We start from the raw sequence: 18,693 nt of genomic DNA, 5'->3' as shown, positions 1-18,693 counted from the left end.
GCCGTTGCTGGGGTTTTCCTGTCTAAATGTACCAGTTTTTATCCTCTCTTTACGCTATAATATAGAGGAAACACAAGTGTTTTTGAGTGCACAGATTGAGCTGCCTGCTTACAGCCTATAGTGTAGTGAGGCAAAGAGAAAGGCTTTCATTGTCTTGCTTTAGCCTTGGCGCATTACATCTTTGAACAATGATGTCTTCTCCAGTTTCAGCATGAATATCTGAACCCAGTAGCCTTTGGTACTCGCTGCAGACTTTTGCTTTTACAGACTTGAGTATTTAAAGTCTCCAATTTGAACCCCTTTTGTTTAAATATTTTCGTAAATTTTGTATTTCTGATGCATCGAAGTTCATGAAACCTGGTAGATATATTGATAATGGTGAATGAAGTAATTTAATAGTAGAGTGTGAAGTAGTCTAGTGAGCGTTGGTGCTTTAAAGGGGGTGGTTATGAATGGAGTTCCCAAGGCTGAACAATATACAGATGATGTTCAGTTGAAGATAAGCTGATGCCTTTTTTTTGTTTTGTTTTTTTACTCTTTCTGGGTTGTTTTGGGGAATGATAGACGTGTAGCTGTTGTGTGGATAACCTTCAGTGGAAGGTAACGATGGGTTATGGCTGTACGCTTATCTTTTTCAGTCAGTTTAATCACCTGGCCTTGTCCCTGTAGAGTGACAGACAGATTGACCCTGGAGATGGCATTTCAGTAGCAGATAACCAACGATGAGTAGATCTCCCCCAGAAGGCCAGTATGTTTACCATCCCAGTATAAGAATATTTACTGATTTTGTTTTTCTCCAAGGGCAAAACATTGATTGTGATCTGCCATGTTGTTGTGTTTCAAATTTCACCTCGTGGAAAAATACAAAAGGGTTTGAAAATCAGAGAGCCATAGTTTTATTTTATATAGATTAATCTTTGCTTCCCTGAAGAACTCAGCTAGCCTTTTAGTTTGATTTTGTCAGGATTTCCCAAAGAATAAAATACTTTTGTCAGTTGTTCTCGTTTATGTCTATAACTTCAACTCTTGAGTTATTTTTGTCATCGGGATGATTAAACTTGTTAGGCAAGTGGTTAAAATGTGGAAGCTTAAAAGCATTTATAACAATTTCCTTGTAAAATTCATTTGAAAATTCAATGGGGCACATTTAGATGGAATTTCCTAAGATTATTTGCTCTGTAAAGCGGTATGATATATTATTGTTGTCGTTTGTTTCCCTCTCTGTGCTAATATTGACAGTTCAACAAAAATATTTCTCATTTTCACATGACAGAACTTAGTCTCCGTTTGTTTGACGGTTTACTTCTTATGCACTTCTACGTTCTATGCAACCTAAAAATCAATAAAAGTAATTCTGACTCCACCTTAAAGCAACAAAGTAATGTTTGTTCATCTCGAGCTGCCAGACTGTTGGCAGGACATGACATCTTTCTCCATGTGTACTCGTGGGTTTTGACCAGTAGATTTTTTTTTTTCTTGAGAACAACAATCCCATCTTCACTTTTTATATTTGATCCAAGGGGAAGACATAGTTGTTTTTGCGCACCCACACTGTTTGACTTTTAAGTGTCAGTTGTCAACTTTGAGCGGCCATTGGTTGCGTCATTCTGCCCTGACTGCATGATTCCTTTAGGCTTCAACTGCAGTCATGCAAGTCAGGAGAGTTTAGTCATCCCCTTTGATGCAAAATGATCTGCACAACTTTTCTTTGATTATGTTGCCTCAAAAGGATGTTCGTAAGATTCCCACAGAAGAACGGCCCACTGTAATCTACATCAAAATGTAGTGGCCCTGACCTTCCCGCTCCCATCAGGAGAGTCTTTTCCACGCTGTTCGTCTCAACTGTGGCCCAGCTTTAGCTTTCTGTCCCAGAGGGACTTGGAAAGACGTCAGATAACATTTCTGCTTTAAGCATTTAGCAGGACATCAATGACTTTAGTGGTGACCTTTGGGACGAGTTTTTGTCCAATGGTGTTGACCTGAATGAGTGTTTTATTTTTTGAGAGGGTCAAACTCATGTATAGGCCCTGTGTTGTGTAAGCAGGGTATTTCTTCTATACACATATACACACCCAGCTGTTCATGTCTGAGTCAACGTATCTGTCATTTTATCAGGTTATAAAACCCAGCTTTAAAGACCAGGAAACGGACAGTTTGGTGGTGACATTTGTGAATATGACCAGTGTTTTTGAAATACTGGGGGTAAAATCACGAGAGCAGAGTTTTATTTGTTCAGTGGAAACGCATGGTTTGTGTTTGTCAAGCACATAATTCCTAATAACCTCTGCTGAAGTTCTGCGTCAACAGCCTTCATTTTACATTTTGTTTTTCTGCTTAACCCTTGTGCTATCTTAGATGACCCCACCCTTACTTTGACGTGTTCTCCCTACCATGACAAAGGTGGATAAAGGTGGAAAGATTTCATGTAATCCATGGACACCAGTGAAGATCACAAATCATTGAAGAAAAAAGGTTCAGCGCACTGTCTAGTGGGTCTAAATGACCCAACTCCCAATGTTAAAGTGCCTAAGATAGCACAAGGGTTAAAGCATTCTGCCTCACCTCCTCAGTCTCACTTTTGAGTTAATATATCTAAATAATTTTTTTGGAACTCAATGTGGTGTGTTGTCGTCTTGGGTATCATGCTATTTATTGCGAATCTATAGGTGATCTTCTATCATTATCAAAGTCTGCTCCGTTTATTTTATTTTGTTCAGAAATCCTCTTTTGTCATGATAAATGTGTGATATTTCATTTGATTTCTGTTCATTTAAACTTTTATGAAGACACAGTCAGATAAAAAAATGTAATGTGTCATTTCCAGACAAGCGTGAACTTCCAGCAGACAATTTTGTGTGCGTCTGTTGTTGCTCGTGTTACATGAAGCTTAGAGGCAAGTTCATACAGGCTACTGGAATGAAATCGAGCAGTATTGGGATGGGGGGAAAAATCTAGTTGATATGGCACAATAAGGGCTTACCCAATTACCTAACGCAGCATAAATAAATAAAAAATTGTTGATTATTGTAAGATTGGTTTTTGTTTTTTTGGCATAGCTATACAATCAAATCTACTCTATGGGCAAACTAAGCATAGTTATGTTTACTTTTGATCATTTAGTTGGATTTTCCTAATTTATTGTGATAAAAGTAGCTTCGTCTTTGATTCAAACTGCTTTACATTCAAGGAAGAGTGAGGTTCCAGGTCTGAGCAAAGGGTGCTCTTGATTAGCCATCTATCCCTCACACCTCTTTCAATCATTAACCAGCAAATGTTGTCCCTGGCTGCGGCCAACCTTAAGCTAACTGAAACTGCAGTTTTACAGCGTTTTCATTGATCCCCACCTGTGTGGCTAGGGTGTATTCATACCTGCTTTATATGCCCTGTTGACAGCACAAAGGACAGTAGGTCCTACCCAAGGCCAATCTATTTATACAGGAGTGGCTGTTTTGTCTTTGGTCTGTAAAGAGCCAGTCATTCCATCAGCAATGATGTTGATGCAACAGCAGCACTGCTATCAGAGCGCACCAAAGGCGCTTTTCCTTCAGGGTTAAACTTGAAATGAATGCTAAATTGGTATGTACTCTCTGTTCACTATGCTCAGCCAGACTGAAAGAAAAGTCATAGTCTATCTAAAACTGGAAAAAAATGCTTTCCAGTTTAAAATAAATGCAGCATAAATTACAGCTGAACTGGAGTCAAAGTCATATATTAAGACGATGCTGCACTCATCCCCACTGTTTCCTAGAAGAAAAAAATTGATGTGGAAAAAAAGAGAACAAAAGTTTAACAACATGACCTTCTGTTTATAGCACTTTGCTCTAAGAAGTAAAACGCACGTTTGTTATTAATGCTTTTTACTTTTTGTAGACACTTCTAGGTCCTTTATTATTTCTTTCATCCAGCAGGGATCTTTTTTAAGTGCTGCCTGCAATTGCTTAAATGGGAGATGTCGTGTCAGAATGTATTGGTACCTTTGCATCCACTGGCAGTTTTTGTGCAGATCAGCATAAATACCTGGTTTAACTTTCTGTGGGAGAGGGAGGACAAAAATACTGATTATAGTTGTTTGTATCTGGTTAAACTTTTGTGTTTTTAGTTGTTTTCCAGCTTTTTAATTTGTGCCAAGAGTTGAGCTGCAGCTGCACAACTTGTGCTACTTCACTTTTTGCAATATCCTCTCACCCGAGGGTGTAAAAGAATCTAATTTTATTTCCTGCAGCCTGACAAACCTTTTATGTTTAGTCACGATTTTAGTTCATATGGTGCAGCAGTGGCTCAGGCGGTTGAGCAGGTCAGCCAACGATTGAAGGGTCGGCAGTTTGATCCCCGCTCCCCCCAGCTAACTGTTGTTGTGTCCTTGGGCAAAACACTTCACCCTCCCTGCCTCCATCATTGCTCCACTGGTGTGTGAATGCGTATGAATGTCCCGGTGATGGTCAGGGGGGCCGTAGGCGCGTACTGGCAGCCACGCCCTTGTCAGTCTGCCCTAGGGCAGCTGTGACTGTATCAGTAGTTACATCACCACGTATGAACGAGGAGTGAATGAATAATGGAGATGCATTGTAAGCGCTTTGTGTGTCTGGGAAAGCCCAGATAAATCCAATCAATTATTATTATGTTTATTTTTTATATAAATATTAAAACTTGTACCAAATGGCACGATTCAAAAAATCTGTGTTTTAACTCTGCTGTTTCATTTCACAGCTGGATTTAAGCCAACCTCTGGAGGACCAAGGTCCTTTGGATGTCATCATCCACAAATTGACTGACCTGATCCTGGAAGCTGACCAGAATGATTCCCAGGCGGTGATGTTGGTACAAAGAGTACAGGTATGCATTTCTTTTATTTTCCTCGTGATCTTGGAACATTAATAAGGGTAGTGAAAAACGGAGCCGTGGTTCTTAGTTGTTTTGGGGGATTTCATGTCTTTTAGGAGAATGGCCGAAGCTTCAGAGAAGAAATGTAAAAGAAATGTCAGTATTTTTGATTGATGGAGCCTTTGTTATATACAACACCTAACCTTGATATACATTTGTATTGTACGCTTACTATACACATATTGTAGGTGCCCGTGTTCAAGGAATATGATAACAAATTCAAAGAATCGGGCAGATAAGGTTTTCAAAGAATCGGGCAGACACCGTGCAAGATCATAAAGGAATATAAAATGTCAGAGAAAGTGTTGACTCAGTCTACCTACATGGTGTAACTGAAAACACTTTACAGGGTTGACTTTTTCAGGGTTTACTATAACTGTGTCACAAAGAGCTGTAGATCACAAACTAGGAAAACTTTTGCTTTTGTATCTGTATAAAAAATGTCCTTAATGTCTCTGGAAAACTCTTGCTCATCCACAGAAAGACTCAGAGCAAGCCATTTTTCACTGATAAATTCGGTAGAACCAACATGATTGTAACGGCTACATCTAAACGCGTTTGACTTGATTGAAAAGATCAATGAAGACTTATTTTTTAAAGACCCACTCCTATGGAAAATGTTTTGGAAAAAGCTTATACCTGTGACAAGGAAAATACGCTGGGCAGGCAGCAAGCTACCTGCTCCCCTACATTCTGATCCATCCGGAGTCCCCTGAGAAACTCGCACAGAAAGGTTCCCCATTGGTGTTCTGTTTCAGGTCCCCCATCCGGGATTTGAACCGGGGGACTTCTTGCTGTGAGGATAGAGTGCTAACCACTGAGCTTGATGCAGTTTGGCTTTGTGCCTGTACTCGGCTGTCATATGTGACAGCCAAACATTCTTGTTTGGGAGCGAATTATTGGCATATTTCTAATTGTCACAGCACATGTTTGCAAAGGAGAGAACTTGTGTTCCTTTTTGCAGTGGAACGAAATGTCAACCTTTGTCATTGTCAAACCTCAGAGATTCGATGCTTGAGCTATGTGCACATAACTTTAAGGTTCTGAATTTAACCCCAAGGGGATGTTATGGTATACTATATTCTGATTTAAGACTCCCACTTAACACTTCTAAGAAAATTGGAAATGCCTGTCTAAAGTAGATCTTCGCAGAATAGGCAAACCTGAACTGAGTTACAGTTGTAAAGAACTCCCTTTTTGGATGTGATAAATGCAAATGTGAAAAAATAATAGTTCCTTCAGATGTAATGCATGTGGTGTCACGGGCTTGTTTGATCTGCTTACCCTTCACTTGAAACAGATCTGCTCTCAATAATTAACAGTTCTTGTCTGGCCCTGTCCGACTCTCACACTGCCATAACTCTGGCTCATTTCCTCTTCAACATTGCTGTTGTCTCGTTTGAACCTAAATCCTCTCCTCTACGTTTTTATTTTTCCAAGATACTGAAATTCCTACGTTTTTGTCAACCTCATAGTTTTCCTCCAGACTCTTGGAAGATTTAAGCTACAAGCTGCTTTTTTTTATCGCTTTTGTCTCTTAGATTGCCGTAAATTTTGGTAATTGGTCTTTGACAGAAGAGTGTTTGTCTGCCCTTTTAGTACGAGTCATTTTACAAAATCATTTTTTTTTAATTATTATACACGAATTCCTGATGTTCAAGTAAACATGCAGGCTGTGAGTTGAGTTGGCAGATAAGCCAGCGGCCTGGCAGCATTAGTGAATTACTAAAGGTTGGCTGAAAAGAGCCATTGGTAGAGCTCTGTAGATCAGACACTGATAAGCAGAAAGAAAAGGGAGCGTTAAAGGAGGAGAGGTGATAAAGAGCCGACAGGAGAGACAATAGGGGAAGACGAGTCCAGTTATGTAAAATGGCTGACCTCTGGTGACGGATCAGCCGGCCATGCAAAGATGCTGGGGTGTAACTTGCATAGACATGCTGGCACATAATTCACGTATTTTTATGCCTGTACACAAATACATGCACAATGAAGCAAGCTGACCCTTGAACTCTTTTAATTTCCTATCCCTTATGCTCCTGTTATATATTTATTACCATCTATGTGTTTTTATTTGAATACACGGCCCTGATGCACTACATACTTTGTTTTAAAGCTGGTATTTTTCCAATTAGCAAAATGATAATGGAGGCTTGCCGTTGTAAGAAAAAGAAACCTATCAGCACATAAATCCATTAGCTGGTTTACCCTGTTTCAGGTCATTAAGAGGTGTGGTGTCTCCCAGATGGCGCTGATTGAGTTGCAGATACTGACAAGTATAATACACTTTATATAATGAGTCTGAGAGAAGCGAGATAGACAGAGGGAGGGCATTTGTACTACACTAAACATGAATGTATCATTGCTATATCAGGGTTTGTAGAGATATAAAGGCAAACACTAGTGCAGAATTGCACAATCTTTTGTAACTGTATGAATTTAAAGTGCCATGTTTCTGTGTTTATTTTTTATTTTTATCGTTTTATGCTTATTTTTGAAGGATTACATCGACGCCCACCCTGAGACCGTTGTTCTGGATCCACTACCGGCCATCCGAACTCTGCTGGATCGCTGCAAGTCTTACCAGCTGGTCCACAGAATAGAGAGCCGTATGCAAGGTAAATGGTCTGAACTGGCAGAAGCTGTGACATTGGCTGCGTTGCATCATGCGTTTCTGTTTATAAAGGGTTCTCTGTTTTTCTGCGAACAGGGACACAAAAGAGGATCATCAGATCCTCTGTTATCTAAAAGTAGAAGTTGTTTAAAACAATAAAGTAAGTGACGACGGCCTTCTGCCTTTTTTAACATGTCCTCAAACGCTATTAAGAGGATGGAGGTGTGAATCCTGCAGGGTCTGTCTTTCCTCATCACCCCCAGAGGACCTGCTCTTGTTAAAACATGAGTCACTTTTCACTTGAATTACGCTTTTCCATTTTCCAAGCAGATGAGAAGTTTTTGGCACAAGATTCAATTCTTGTCTGGACACCACAAGAGCCCCTCTCAGTTTCTCCTCACCTTTACCTGAAACGAACTTGTGTGTCTATTGGATCAAAGCTTCACTTTGAGTCAATCCAGCAGCACCTTCTCCTGCCACAGTGAATATAAACTAATCGGGAGGCGGCGTGTCATAGCTGGGTGCAGTGACGACAAGAGCATTCTTGATGGACAAACACTGTAAGCCCACCTGTGACTCATCTACAGTTCCCTGAGCGCCATATATGGAGCGGGAACGTAAACCTATTAACTGTTTGCTGCCCGTGAGTGCGTGTGGGGCTGCAGGCTGGTGTCACAGCAACAGATCAGGGGCTGTTTCTGAATGTCTGCTGTGTTGCTGCTTTCTTAAAATAGAGCCATGAGAAGAGGCCGCTTTATCCAAACAGATGTGATGGCCGTTACGTAACAGCTGATATATGCTTCATCACTCCGCTTCTCCAAGTGCAATTTGTATAAAGAGGAAGATAACACAATGCTGCATTTATTGAAACCTCTTCCTTTTTTTTTTTAGTTTTTTACGCTGCTCTGCTGTCATTACTGCCCATAATGTTCTGCATACAAAAGTCTACAACCATAGCTCTCCAGCATTAGGAAGCAGCATTGTCTGTAAGCCACTCTAATCCCGCATCACAGCGATGACTGTACCTTTTAACAAAAAAAACGGAATGCGGCGGGTTGTACATGAATACATTTTCATTTGTCAGCACAAAATGAAGAGGAATGCAAAACCTGGGTGAAGGTTGGCCTGAAACAGTGGATGGTGTGGGAGGTGTTTGAGCTCGTCTTTGCTAGAAACACTCTCATGGAGTCTTGGAGGAGCTGCCAAGACAACACGGCAGTGAAAAGGCAGTGGGGGAGCCTGCCATGTTCTGCGTGACTCAGAGTAGGACTCAATTGCAGGAAGCACTTGAGGTGTGCTTGTCCTTTCTGTGGGGAGGTGAACTTATTACCGTCACTCACTGGGCTACCGGTGTTAAATGGTCTCAGTCACAGAGCCATTCTGCTCCAAACGGTTCAAATTCTAATTAGGAGTTGCTTCATTTCAACGTCATCTGCTGTATAAAACAGCCACTAATGAACTGGTGCCGTTGATTTATGGTTGTTAACTTAGTTCTGCATTTTTAATTTGTTTTTTTGGTGGAAGGAGTAAACTAACTTTATTCAACTTTATACCTTTCGTGATCTAATAGGTGATGTGTTTACATATGTTTTTTTATATTTGTACTGTTTCTACAGACAACAGACACTGTTGTCGGGTCAACTTTGCTTTTTCCTGTTCAGCTACAGCTCCAAGAATGTCCCCAAAACCATGTGGATGAAATGTAAATTTTACTTTGAAATTCTTCATTGGGGTTTTAAGAAGCTCTGATAAAAGGGACATTTCTCCTTAAGATAACCTTTTGCTGTTAAATTTGACTCCAGTTCAGGTAAATATTTGTTTTGTTTTGTAGGAACAGGTTTCATTCCAGAATAGAGGAATCTGTATTTGTTTATGGATTCTAATTCTCAGACATTTTGAGAATTGTTGTTTACTTGATGCAAAAAGGCAGGATTAGTGTTTTATCTAAAAAATCTGATTATTTACAGCTTTGTCTTTTCTTTCAAAATAGAAGCTTAAAGCACATAAATACTAGATCTGCCTGTTTAATTTTAGCCTTTGGGCTCAATTGATTAATGGTGACTAATGGGAAAAAACCTTGACTCATCTTTGTAAATATAAATCCTAGCTATTAAAAATAGACGATGGATAAACGATGAGTAATTGCATCTGCAGGTTCGCAGTTTCATGTGTGACATGTCACTTATAAAAGAACATGTAGAGGTGAGTTGGTCATTTATGTGTTTTGCGAGCAGTGTTGTGTCTGCAAACAGTGCTGTTCCCTTAAACCAGCGATGTGAATCTTGACATAGTTGAAATGCAGCCTAGAGAATGATGTCCCCTCTGGATCTTTATCTGCTGGAACCTGCACAAAGCTGCCAGCAGCTCTTTTATTGTAGCTAACAATCACAATGAGATTCATGAATGCAGCCGTGAGTGACTGAAATCACTATGAAAGTATTTGTAAATAGTTTTGACCCTTATAATCCAAGTACACTTATTTCTGTTACAATTTCGAAGTCTTTTCTGAACAATATTACCTTGAAGAATATTCTCTACATGAAACATTAAGCTTATAAAACTGATCCCTAAAGTTTTCCTTGACATACCCTAGTTTGCACAAAAGGTTTTGAACGTTATGGCAGAACTCTGAACCTGCATTTGTTAAAACAGGTGTAAACAGAATTTAGCACTGGATTCTGGGTAGAGGTTGCTAGCTTTAGCATGTTTTTATAGGATAGGATGTGCTTTTAGGTTGGCATGTATACTTGTGGGTCACTTTGACTTTAAAAAGTAGGGAATATCCATCCGTTTTTAAGTGGGTCGATTGATGATTCGTTCAACCTGTCTTGTTGGTGTCGGTTCAAGTAGTCGCATGTTTTTGCTGTTTCCTATCATCAAACTTTTTATGCTGAAAATCATTTGTTTCTACACTTGATGTGCTGCATTCAAGGACTGAACACACGTGGGGGAATTCTGCTGTGATTTTTATGCAGTCAACAAACCTAATTAGCATTGTTTTGAGCGATTGTGCTCCATGGGCCGCCATTTGGAAATCCCTGTAGTAAAGGTTGTCCTTGGCTCCACTGGGTCTGCTGCATGCAAGCAATGTTTAGACAGAACGAGAGAATGCACCTCCCTGCCACCCACATCTTCCTAAAGTGTCAAACAAGATCAAGCCACCACAGTGCACAAACTTGTCTCCACACTCTCGTGCTTCCTTCCTCTGTTTCTATGTAAGAAATACGTATAATGAAATAGGAAATATTTAATATGTTACTACTTCTGTCGATAGCATGATAGCTTGATGTGTCAAGGATATTTCTTTTTAACTGTTTCCTGAAGTACTTTCCTGAGTAGCAGGGATGACTGATGGGTAATCATCCCAGCTTACTGGTTACAAAGTGAACATGAAATCAGATGTGCAAGAGACCGGAAGGCTGTCATCTCTAGCAAAGCACCAAAAAATTGGAACACCAACTCAAAAGAGCAAATAGTTTCACCTTTTTTTCAGTTTCTGAGTGAAGGGAACACCGCGTGGCATCTCTTTACCACATTCGTGCTGCGAATTTTACATCCTTATAAGGTGAAATGCTTTAAATATTTCCAAGTTTTAGATTCGAACATTGAAACTAAACTATATGGTTTGAGACCCATTGTGTACAAAAATCCCAAGTCAGAATTGTGATGCACCCCCCCTCCCCTTCTCTTCCTAAGCATTACACAATGGAAGAACAAATGTCCAAATTGCATATATTTTGTTTTTCACCTAGCAATTTTATAGAAAAACAAAAATTTTATGTAAAAATGTAACATCTAAAATGTATAATTCTCTTTCTGAAATTTTATTCAAAGAAACGGCAACACAAAAGAAGCATACAAGTCTTAAAAAATGTCAATTGTAGTTTTTATACAGTTTCCAACAATGAGAATGCAGCATCCTCAGGCTAAAACCAATATGAGGCAAAGCCACGGCTGCAGAGAAGTGTGGAGAGAAATGAGGCATCACCACTTTCCTCCAAATCTGAGTTCAGCTCCAGGGACAGAACTTAATGCGGGCAGATGAGATTGTCCTGACCTCAGCACTAACCAGAGCTGCAGCAACCACTGGGGCCCCCGCCATACAAAGACCGGCACGGCCTCTATTGTGCATCTGTCATTAGCATTCGCCAGCTCCTCCTTTGACCCCAGCTGATTTCCTTCAGTGATCTCTCCAAGCTGGTGCCTTATCTGCTACATATATCTAATTGTCCGATGGACTGAGGAAGAGCATTTCCACGTATGCATCCTGATGAAGAACGTCTGAGTTGCAGCTATTTTCACTTTCTGTTTCCGCCTTAACGGAGCGAGTCTACCTTCTTTGATCTACCAAGATGAGATTTTTGAGATCCGGTTTGAAAAAAACCCAGAATTCTCTTTAATCACGCTGTGGCACGAGTGTAATGTGCGGTGTCACTTGTTGTGTTTGTTGCCAGGCAACTGGTGAACTCTTCAGGAGGACTGTTGTCTGTCAGCTGAAGGATCTGATGACACTTTCATATGAAGCAGTTCCTCGTGAAAGTGCATGTTGATTGTGTTTCGAAATGAGGTGTGTGTGTGTGTGTGTGTGTGTGTGTGTGTAGGGGAGGTTTTACTCATGAAAGACTCAACGAAGACTGGTTACACAAGCAGACTGTGCAGAGAGGGTTTGCATAATGCTGTGTCCTCTGAAGTCATACTCAAACATGCAGTGGTGTTGTGTTTGGGAAGAGAGGAACGGAGGCCTCGGTTGTTTGTTTTGAACCTTTTTTGGCCAAATTAAAATGTGCACTTACCAGACTCGTGTGTCACAAATGGAATGGAAGAGAAAAACATTTTTTCAAATACAAATGAAATGAAGAGGAAGAGAAAGTAAACGGTACAGAAAGCAAAAGTAAAAACAAAAGAATTTATTGACCAAAAGGGGTCAAAAGCACAGTGGTTTTTTTTATCTCAGCCTCTGTCCTTATGAGAAATGAAAATAAAAAGATGATTACTACTTTAATAAACACCTAATGTAATGTATGCAAGCAATTGTAGACAAAAAATATATGTAAGAAAAGATGAATGTAGATACACACCTTAGAATTATTTCTATAGGATTTTACTAAATCCATATTTGCTTTTTTATGTTTGCCTACAGATTAATTGCATTACATTAAAATTAACATAAAAATAGTTGTCAACTATAACTTTTTTTGGGACTTTCAAGGATCATTTGTATTCATATTTAATTTGTTTTCCTTAAAGTCCCACTCTGATCATCTTTTGAGCTAGTTTAAGTTTTTTGTTTTTTTTAAGTGGTCTTTTAACTAGGATAATCCCGTTCTTAGTTAAAATTAAAAAAAAGAAAAAGTTGTTTTCTAGGACATAGTTTCTGCAGTGCAGCAATAGTTCATTAGAAATTCACCTCAGAGTTGTGGGCGAGACAGTTGGCATGGAGCAGATTTGAGAGCTCAGAGCAGGGAGCTTGTGGGCCGCCCATCGCATTTTCTTTGTGTTCTCCATCCCCAGACAAATGTTAAAAACATTTAAAAAAAAAACATCAGTGTGAGTCTTTAAATCTCACAAAAGTACTAAATGTATACTAGTTGCTTTTATTTTGGTGTGTTTCTAAAGTGTTTGTCTTTTTTATTAGATGAGAGGATTTGCTCTCCTCCTTTCATGGTCCTGAACACGGAATGCAGTCCAGATGTGCTGGAGGACATCAAGAAGCAAGGACTCACATTCCCCTTCAGTGAGTGCCTCCATCTCACTTCTGTCAAACCCAAAGTGCTTTTATTTTCCGTGATTTGCCTGTTTAACGTTTTCTCTTGCTTTGATTCCTTTTCCAGTTTGCAAAACGAGGGTGGCTCATGGCACCAACTCGCACGAGGTAAGAGACTGCAGGGCTCAGAGTTCACCCACACCCTGCTCCCTCCCTATCAGAGAACACAAACACCGGGCCTGTCACAGGATTGTCATTAAACCCAAAACAGCACAAACAGATAAAGGGCTTTTCCTTATGTTTCTCTGTATCAGCGGAAATCAATATCTGTGTCATGCTTGCCCTCGTTCCATCACTCTGACGGCTCTGAAGTAGGTTATGACTAAACTTTGACTTGTGACCCGAGTGATTTCTGCACCTTATCGGCTGTCGCTCCCCTGTCCCCAGATGGCCATCATCTTCAGTGAGGAGGACCTGAAGAATGTGAGCCCTCCGTGCGTAATCCAGAGTTTCATCAACCACAACGCAGTCCTCTACAAGGTCTTTGTGGTGGGTGACTCCTACACTGTGGTGGAGAGACCTTCCCTGAAAAACTTTCCTGCTGGGCCTTCAGGTAAGAAGACAGAAAGGTCCAGTCTGCTCCACCGGTGCGACTTGCAGAGCTTGTCAAAACTGCTCAATAAAAGACCTCATAAATTCTCTTTATGGCCCCTGTGATTGCACCTGTTTGCTGCAGGCCTGAGAGAAAAACCAGAGTTCAATAAACGTTTACCTGCTCGGTACGTGCTGTTGGTAATGAACACAGTTTTTCATTACAAGTGACCTAAATACAGAGCTTCCCCCCCAGAGAAGGATGACACCAGGATTTGCATTTGGTGCAGTAGTTGCCCTCATGCAAACATTCTCACTATCAGTGCGGTTGCCTGTTTTGGCTAACAGTGCAGAGGGAATGGTGTCTTTCCTCCTGGAATGCTTAAAAGTGCAACAGGAAAACAGACCCTTATGTAACAGCAGAGTGATACAAACTCCAGCTGAGATCTCTGAAGCTCTGTCCATCTGGTAAAGTGTTGAGACCTGTTAGTTTAATTTTAACTTTGCATTTTTTTAACTGAAGGTTGTATTTACTTAAGCAAAGATGGTTTCCTGCTAGCTCTGCAGAACTACTTACATTTTGCTGCCATCTACTGTTCCACACTGGAAAAGCGTGAATTTTTTTTTTCTTCTTTGTCCCCATTTCAGACAGGAAAGCCATATTTTTCAACAGTCACAATGTTTCCAAGCCGGAGTCGTCGTCAGACTTGACCTCGGTAAGTCTCCAACGTCATGACCATGCAAGAATATAAATGTTTATGCTGGCTGTCATGGGAACGGTGAAAAATTTGCTTACCGTAGAGAGCAAACGTGGAAGGAGTGTCTCAGCCACCTTGTGATGATGTCATCAGAGAGCTCTCCAGGTCACTGCAGCAGGAGCTGGGCGTGTCCCTGTTTGGCATCGATGTGATCATAAACAACCAAACCGGCCAGCACGCCATTATTGACATCAATGCATTCCCTGGTATGTGCAACCTTTTTATCATTTTAATGTCATTCATGAAGCAAAAAAAAAAAAACTTTACTTGAAATATGCTGACCGTAAAGCCACATTTAAGTCTAAAAAAAACGTTTTTTTAAAAGTTACTTTTGTTACAAGTTAAATAAATGTACCAAATATACCTGTACGTGTTTGGTTTCCCTTTGCAGCAACAGCTGCTATCCAGGGTTGACAAACACTTGATGTGTTTTCCTAAAATGTAATCTGCTCTGTTTCAGTCCTAAAATATCTAAAAGTGGTAGAAACAGGCCAAGAGGATCTAAAAGGTTCTTCAAGAACCACTGTGATGAAAGATTGTGTTTTTGGTGTTTTTCACATGGTTTTTGTGGAAAACCCCAAAAGGACGTTTATAAAGAAAATTTAGCTCAAAGTTGCATTTCAGAGTATTTCATTATTCAAATTGTTGTTAATAAAGTAAAAAAATGCCATTTGAAAAGACTATAGTATTTGAGACGTAGAAAATGTGCATCCATGACATACATCCATGTATGTCATGGATGCATGACATGCATGAAACAGCTGAGTAGCTCGGTTGGTAAGGTGCCAAGGCTGCTACCATGCAGGAATCCAGGGTTCGATTCCCGGAGGGGAAGAAACAATGGTACTGGGGGCAATTACCATATCAATGGTGAGCAGTGAACATCACTCAGTGAGGGTCCTTAGGCAAGACGTTTAACGCTACCGCCTCCCGAGTCCAGGATGGGTCAAATACAGAGAAGAATTTCCCCATTGATGGATAAATAAAGTATCCGGGAAAAAAAAAATATATATATATATATATATATGTGTGTGTGTTAGCCTGAGCTGGCATGTGCTGCAAAACTGCACAACTGGATAACTCCATTATTGCTCACCATTTTTGGTTGAATGGGAGAGCATGTAAGCCATTGACTGTATAAGAGAACTGGTCTGAGTAACCCGGCCCCTTCCAATCAGGAAGTAACTGCTGGTTCCAAGAAGCCAAAATCCCATAAACTTCTATTGAGAAATAAACAGTTATTACTCAGTCTTTATATTTTTCAGAGTAACATTCTTGCTCTAATTACCTTTTTAACATGTTCTTGATAATCCTAGTTTGTTTTCATGATATTTTCTCTAAAGAGCAAGTTATTTAAGTTGTAATCTGACCAATTAGATGCCTCAGTAAAAGTAGGTGGTCTCAAGTCTTGCGTTCGAAATGATTGACAGATTGTCCAGAGCCCACTTTCGGTGGGAGGGATGTGGCCTTCCAACAAGCTCATTTCTGATTTGGATGTCATGGAAATATTGACTCGGACCAACTTGGACCAATCCCTCCTCAATGAATTCTAGTTCCAACATGGCGACGTCCATAATGAGGGGTAAAAAGGCGACTGAATCCATTTCAATTTGTTGGAACCGGAAGCGAGCTCTTTTACTATGGATGACGTCACACTGTCTCTGTCCAGTTCTCAGTCAGTGGTGCAAACGGAGCAATCTCAGCAATGGGATGGGAGGGGGGTACTACCCTCAACTAAAAGGTGAATTTCAACTGGCGCTCTGCAGAAACGATGTCCTAGAAAAGCAATCCTAATTAAAAGCCCACCGCTTTAAAAATTGATGAAAAGATGATCGGAGTGGGACTTTAAACAGAGATGTAAACAGTTGATGTGAAAAATGACTTTAAGGGGTCTGGATTAGTGTCTTCACTGTGGCTTCATTCATTAATTAGGTCAAAGAAGTCACATTATCAAAAGAACAGTCAGGATTTGGATTGTAATCTCTTCACAAGCGGTTGACTTGTCTTCAGTTTGTGTTTTCTTGTCTTTGCAGGCTATGAAGGCGTTCCAGAATTTTTCAATGACCTGCTGAATCACATAAGCAGCGTGCTCCAGAGCCACAGCCCTGACTTTGTCCCCGCCAGTGAGCAGTCCAAAGGCCTCCCCGTCAGCACCACCGTCCCCAGCAGCACCCCCCCGGCCTTGGGCTGCTGCAGCAGCATGCGGGGGAAGGACATGCAGAGACTAGGCTGCAACTCGGCCGTGTCCCCCAACTTTCAGCAGCACTGTGTCTCCACTATAGCTACCAAGGCTTCCTCCCAGTGACTGAGTCCATACCCCACTGTGTTTGATCCCTGAAAAAAAAAAACAAATCACAAAGATAATAATAATAATGATAATAATCAAAGTAATTATGATGTTAATATATCTAATCAAAATCTTTTTCCTATATAGTTACTGAAATAATTGGTGATTGGGTGTAACCTTTTTGTCTTTCTGCCTTTTTGTATGTTTTGTCTAATAAGACTTAAAGAGTACTGTAATGTGAACTGTTGGGAACTTTGACCTAATTTTGCTTTTTCTCTCCTGTGGGGTTCTCTATAGTGAAAGGGTCCAGATGGAATGGCTAAAGAAAAGGGCCTCATCCATGCTGGAGAATTATGTGCCACCAAATGTGCAATGTCTAAGCCTCCCCTCTCCCAGGTTCACACAAACATTTACACAGCAACATGCTTTGCCAGTTACTTGTGTGTGTATTTGTGGTCAGTACCACTGATAATGAGGGCACCGGTGGGCATTACTCCACACATCCAAGGCTGCTGACTGGCAGAGGACATGAATGTTAGAAGGGTTTTCTTAGTTGGAACAAACATGCAGTTTATCATTCTGAGTGCCATCAATCCCACGGTAAAGGAGCTTTGTAGAAAGGAAAGAGAAATTCCTCATGACTGTTTAAAACATCTGATTTTTTTTAAATTCTTCTATATAAATCCATGTCCTCCTCATTTATGCAGCCACTTTAAGTTTAATTCCTGCATGCGTGTGCAACTTTTGAAGTCACTCCAGTGAAGAAAGGATCACATTCCTGCTCGTTTGTGAACGTTTTCAGAGAAATTCCGACATTAGAATTCCAGTGGTATAGTGTGAGCTTTCCTCTCATCCCAGCATGGTGTAACCAAGAAACTTTAAGAGCTGCCGTGAGGCTGAACCGGTAAATCTGTGCTATCATTCACCCTAAACTTAGTTTTCTGTGGTCACTGAATAGGTAATATTTGCTTTATTGTGACACTTCATATAAGAATCCAGTCGAGCTCAGATATTTGGTCGGTTTTCTCATTCAGCTGCTGTATTTGATTTTTTTTTTTTTTTTCACATTTAAAGTGGGTGGAGGGTCCAGCTGTTGTTCCCACTCTTTACTATGTGATTTATTTTTTTAAGATTTACGAAGAGCACATTTATTTTATAGAAATAAAAGAGAAAATGTTTTATATAAAATGATGTGAAAGCAGTGAAGCTTTTGAACAAAAAATAACAAATTTAAATGGAAAAATGTTGGTGCAGACGGTCTTAAAGGGACAGATGATCTTACGGTGTAACTAGTGGGAACCAGTGCCAACCTGCTGTGCGGTAAAATGACTGCTTTTGTGTGAACCTGCTCATTTTTCTCTTCCCGCAGACGGCTGCCGATCCATATCTAAGGGAATTGATTACACTTTGGTTTGCTCTGTCGTCATAAATCCCTGCAAACACATCACCAGCAACATGTCTTGAAATCATAGCTTAGATTTTTTTTTTCCACTTATTGCTTATGGAATGTTATGATTTTAAACATCTGAGTGCAGAGAAGCATCCAAAGCCACAATAGCTTCAGAGGAATCGATTTCTTTACCTGGCAGTGTTGATATGGAATTTCCCTGTGCACACACCACTGAACTGTACCATTCCTTGTTCCTTACTGTACTAGGTTCTTCCTATCAGTGGTTTTCCTGATATCCATCCAGCCTCCATGTTTACTTCTTGGGTGTCTTGTACAAAACTTGTGCACCTGGATTTACATCCATGCACTACTTTTTTGTATCGGTTCTGTAATCAAAAATCCACATTTGTGACTTTTTTTTTTTAATTGAAGGGCCAATTACACAGACAAAAATAAATAAGTGAAAACCTA

General features: G+C 40.2%; 1 protein-coding gene across 7 annotated transcripts in view; it reads left to right on the top strand.

Moving 5' to 3' along the window:
* itpk1 (inositol-tetrakisphosphate 1-kinase) overlaps positions 1–18,693 on the top strand; it is a 25,453-nt gene extending 6,760 nt beyond the window's left edge. For 6 of the 7 annotated variants that reach the window (XM_011490365.3, XM_020713469.2, XM_020713468.2 and 3 more), the window contains exons 4-12: positions 4,708–4,833; positions 7,379–7,496; positions 13,128–13,226; positions 13,324–13,364; positions 13,511–13,567; positions 13,644–13,809; positions 14,436–14,503; positions 14,589–14,751; positions 16,579–18,693. In XM_011490365.3, coding sequence (XP_011488667.1) covers positions 4,708–4,833; positions 7,379–7,496; positions 13,128–13,226; positions 13,324–13,364; positions 13,511–13,567; positions 13,644–13,809; positions 14,436–14,503; positions 14,589–14,751; positions 16,579–16,850 — 1,110 coding nt within the window. In that variant the 3' untranslated portion in view covers positions 16,851–18,693. The remainder of the gene's footprint in view (positions 1–4,707; positions 4,834–7,378; positions 7,497–13,127; positions 13,227–13,323; positions 13,365–13,510; positions 13,568–13,643; positions 13,810–14,435; positions 14,504–14,588; positions 14,752–16,578) is intronic. The other variant, XM_004082294.4, reaches the window with a different exon arrangement.

The sequence above is a fragment of the Oryzias latipes genome, chromosome 22 (genome assembly GCF_002234675.1).
Source record: "Oryzias latipes chromosome 22, ASM223467v1".
NCBI lineage: Eukaryota > Metazoa > Chordata > Actinopteri > Beloniformes > Adrianichthyidae > Oryzias > Oryzias latipes.
This window is presented reverse-complemented; position numbering and strand designations above follow the sequence as displayed.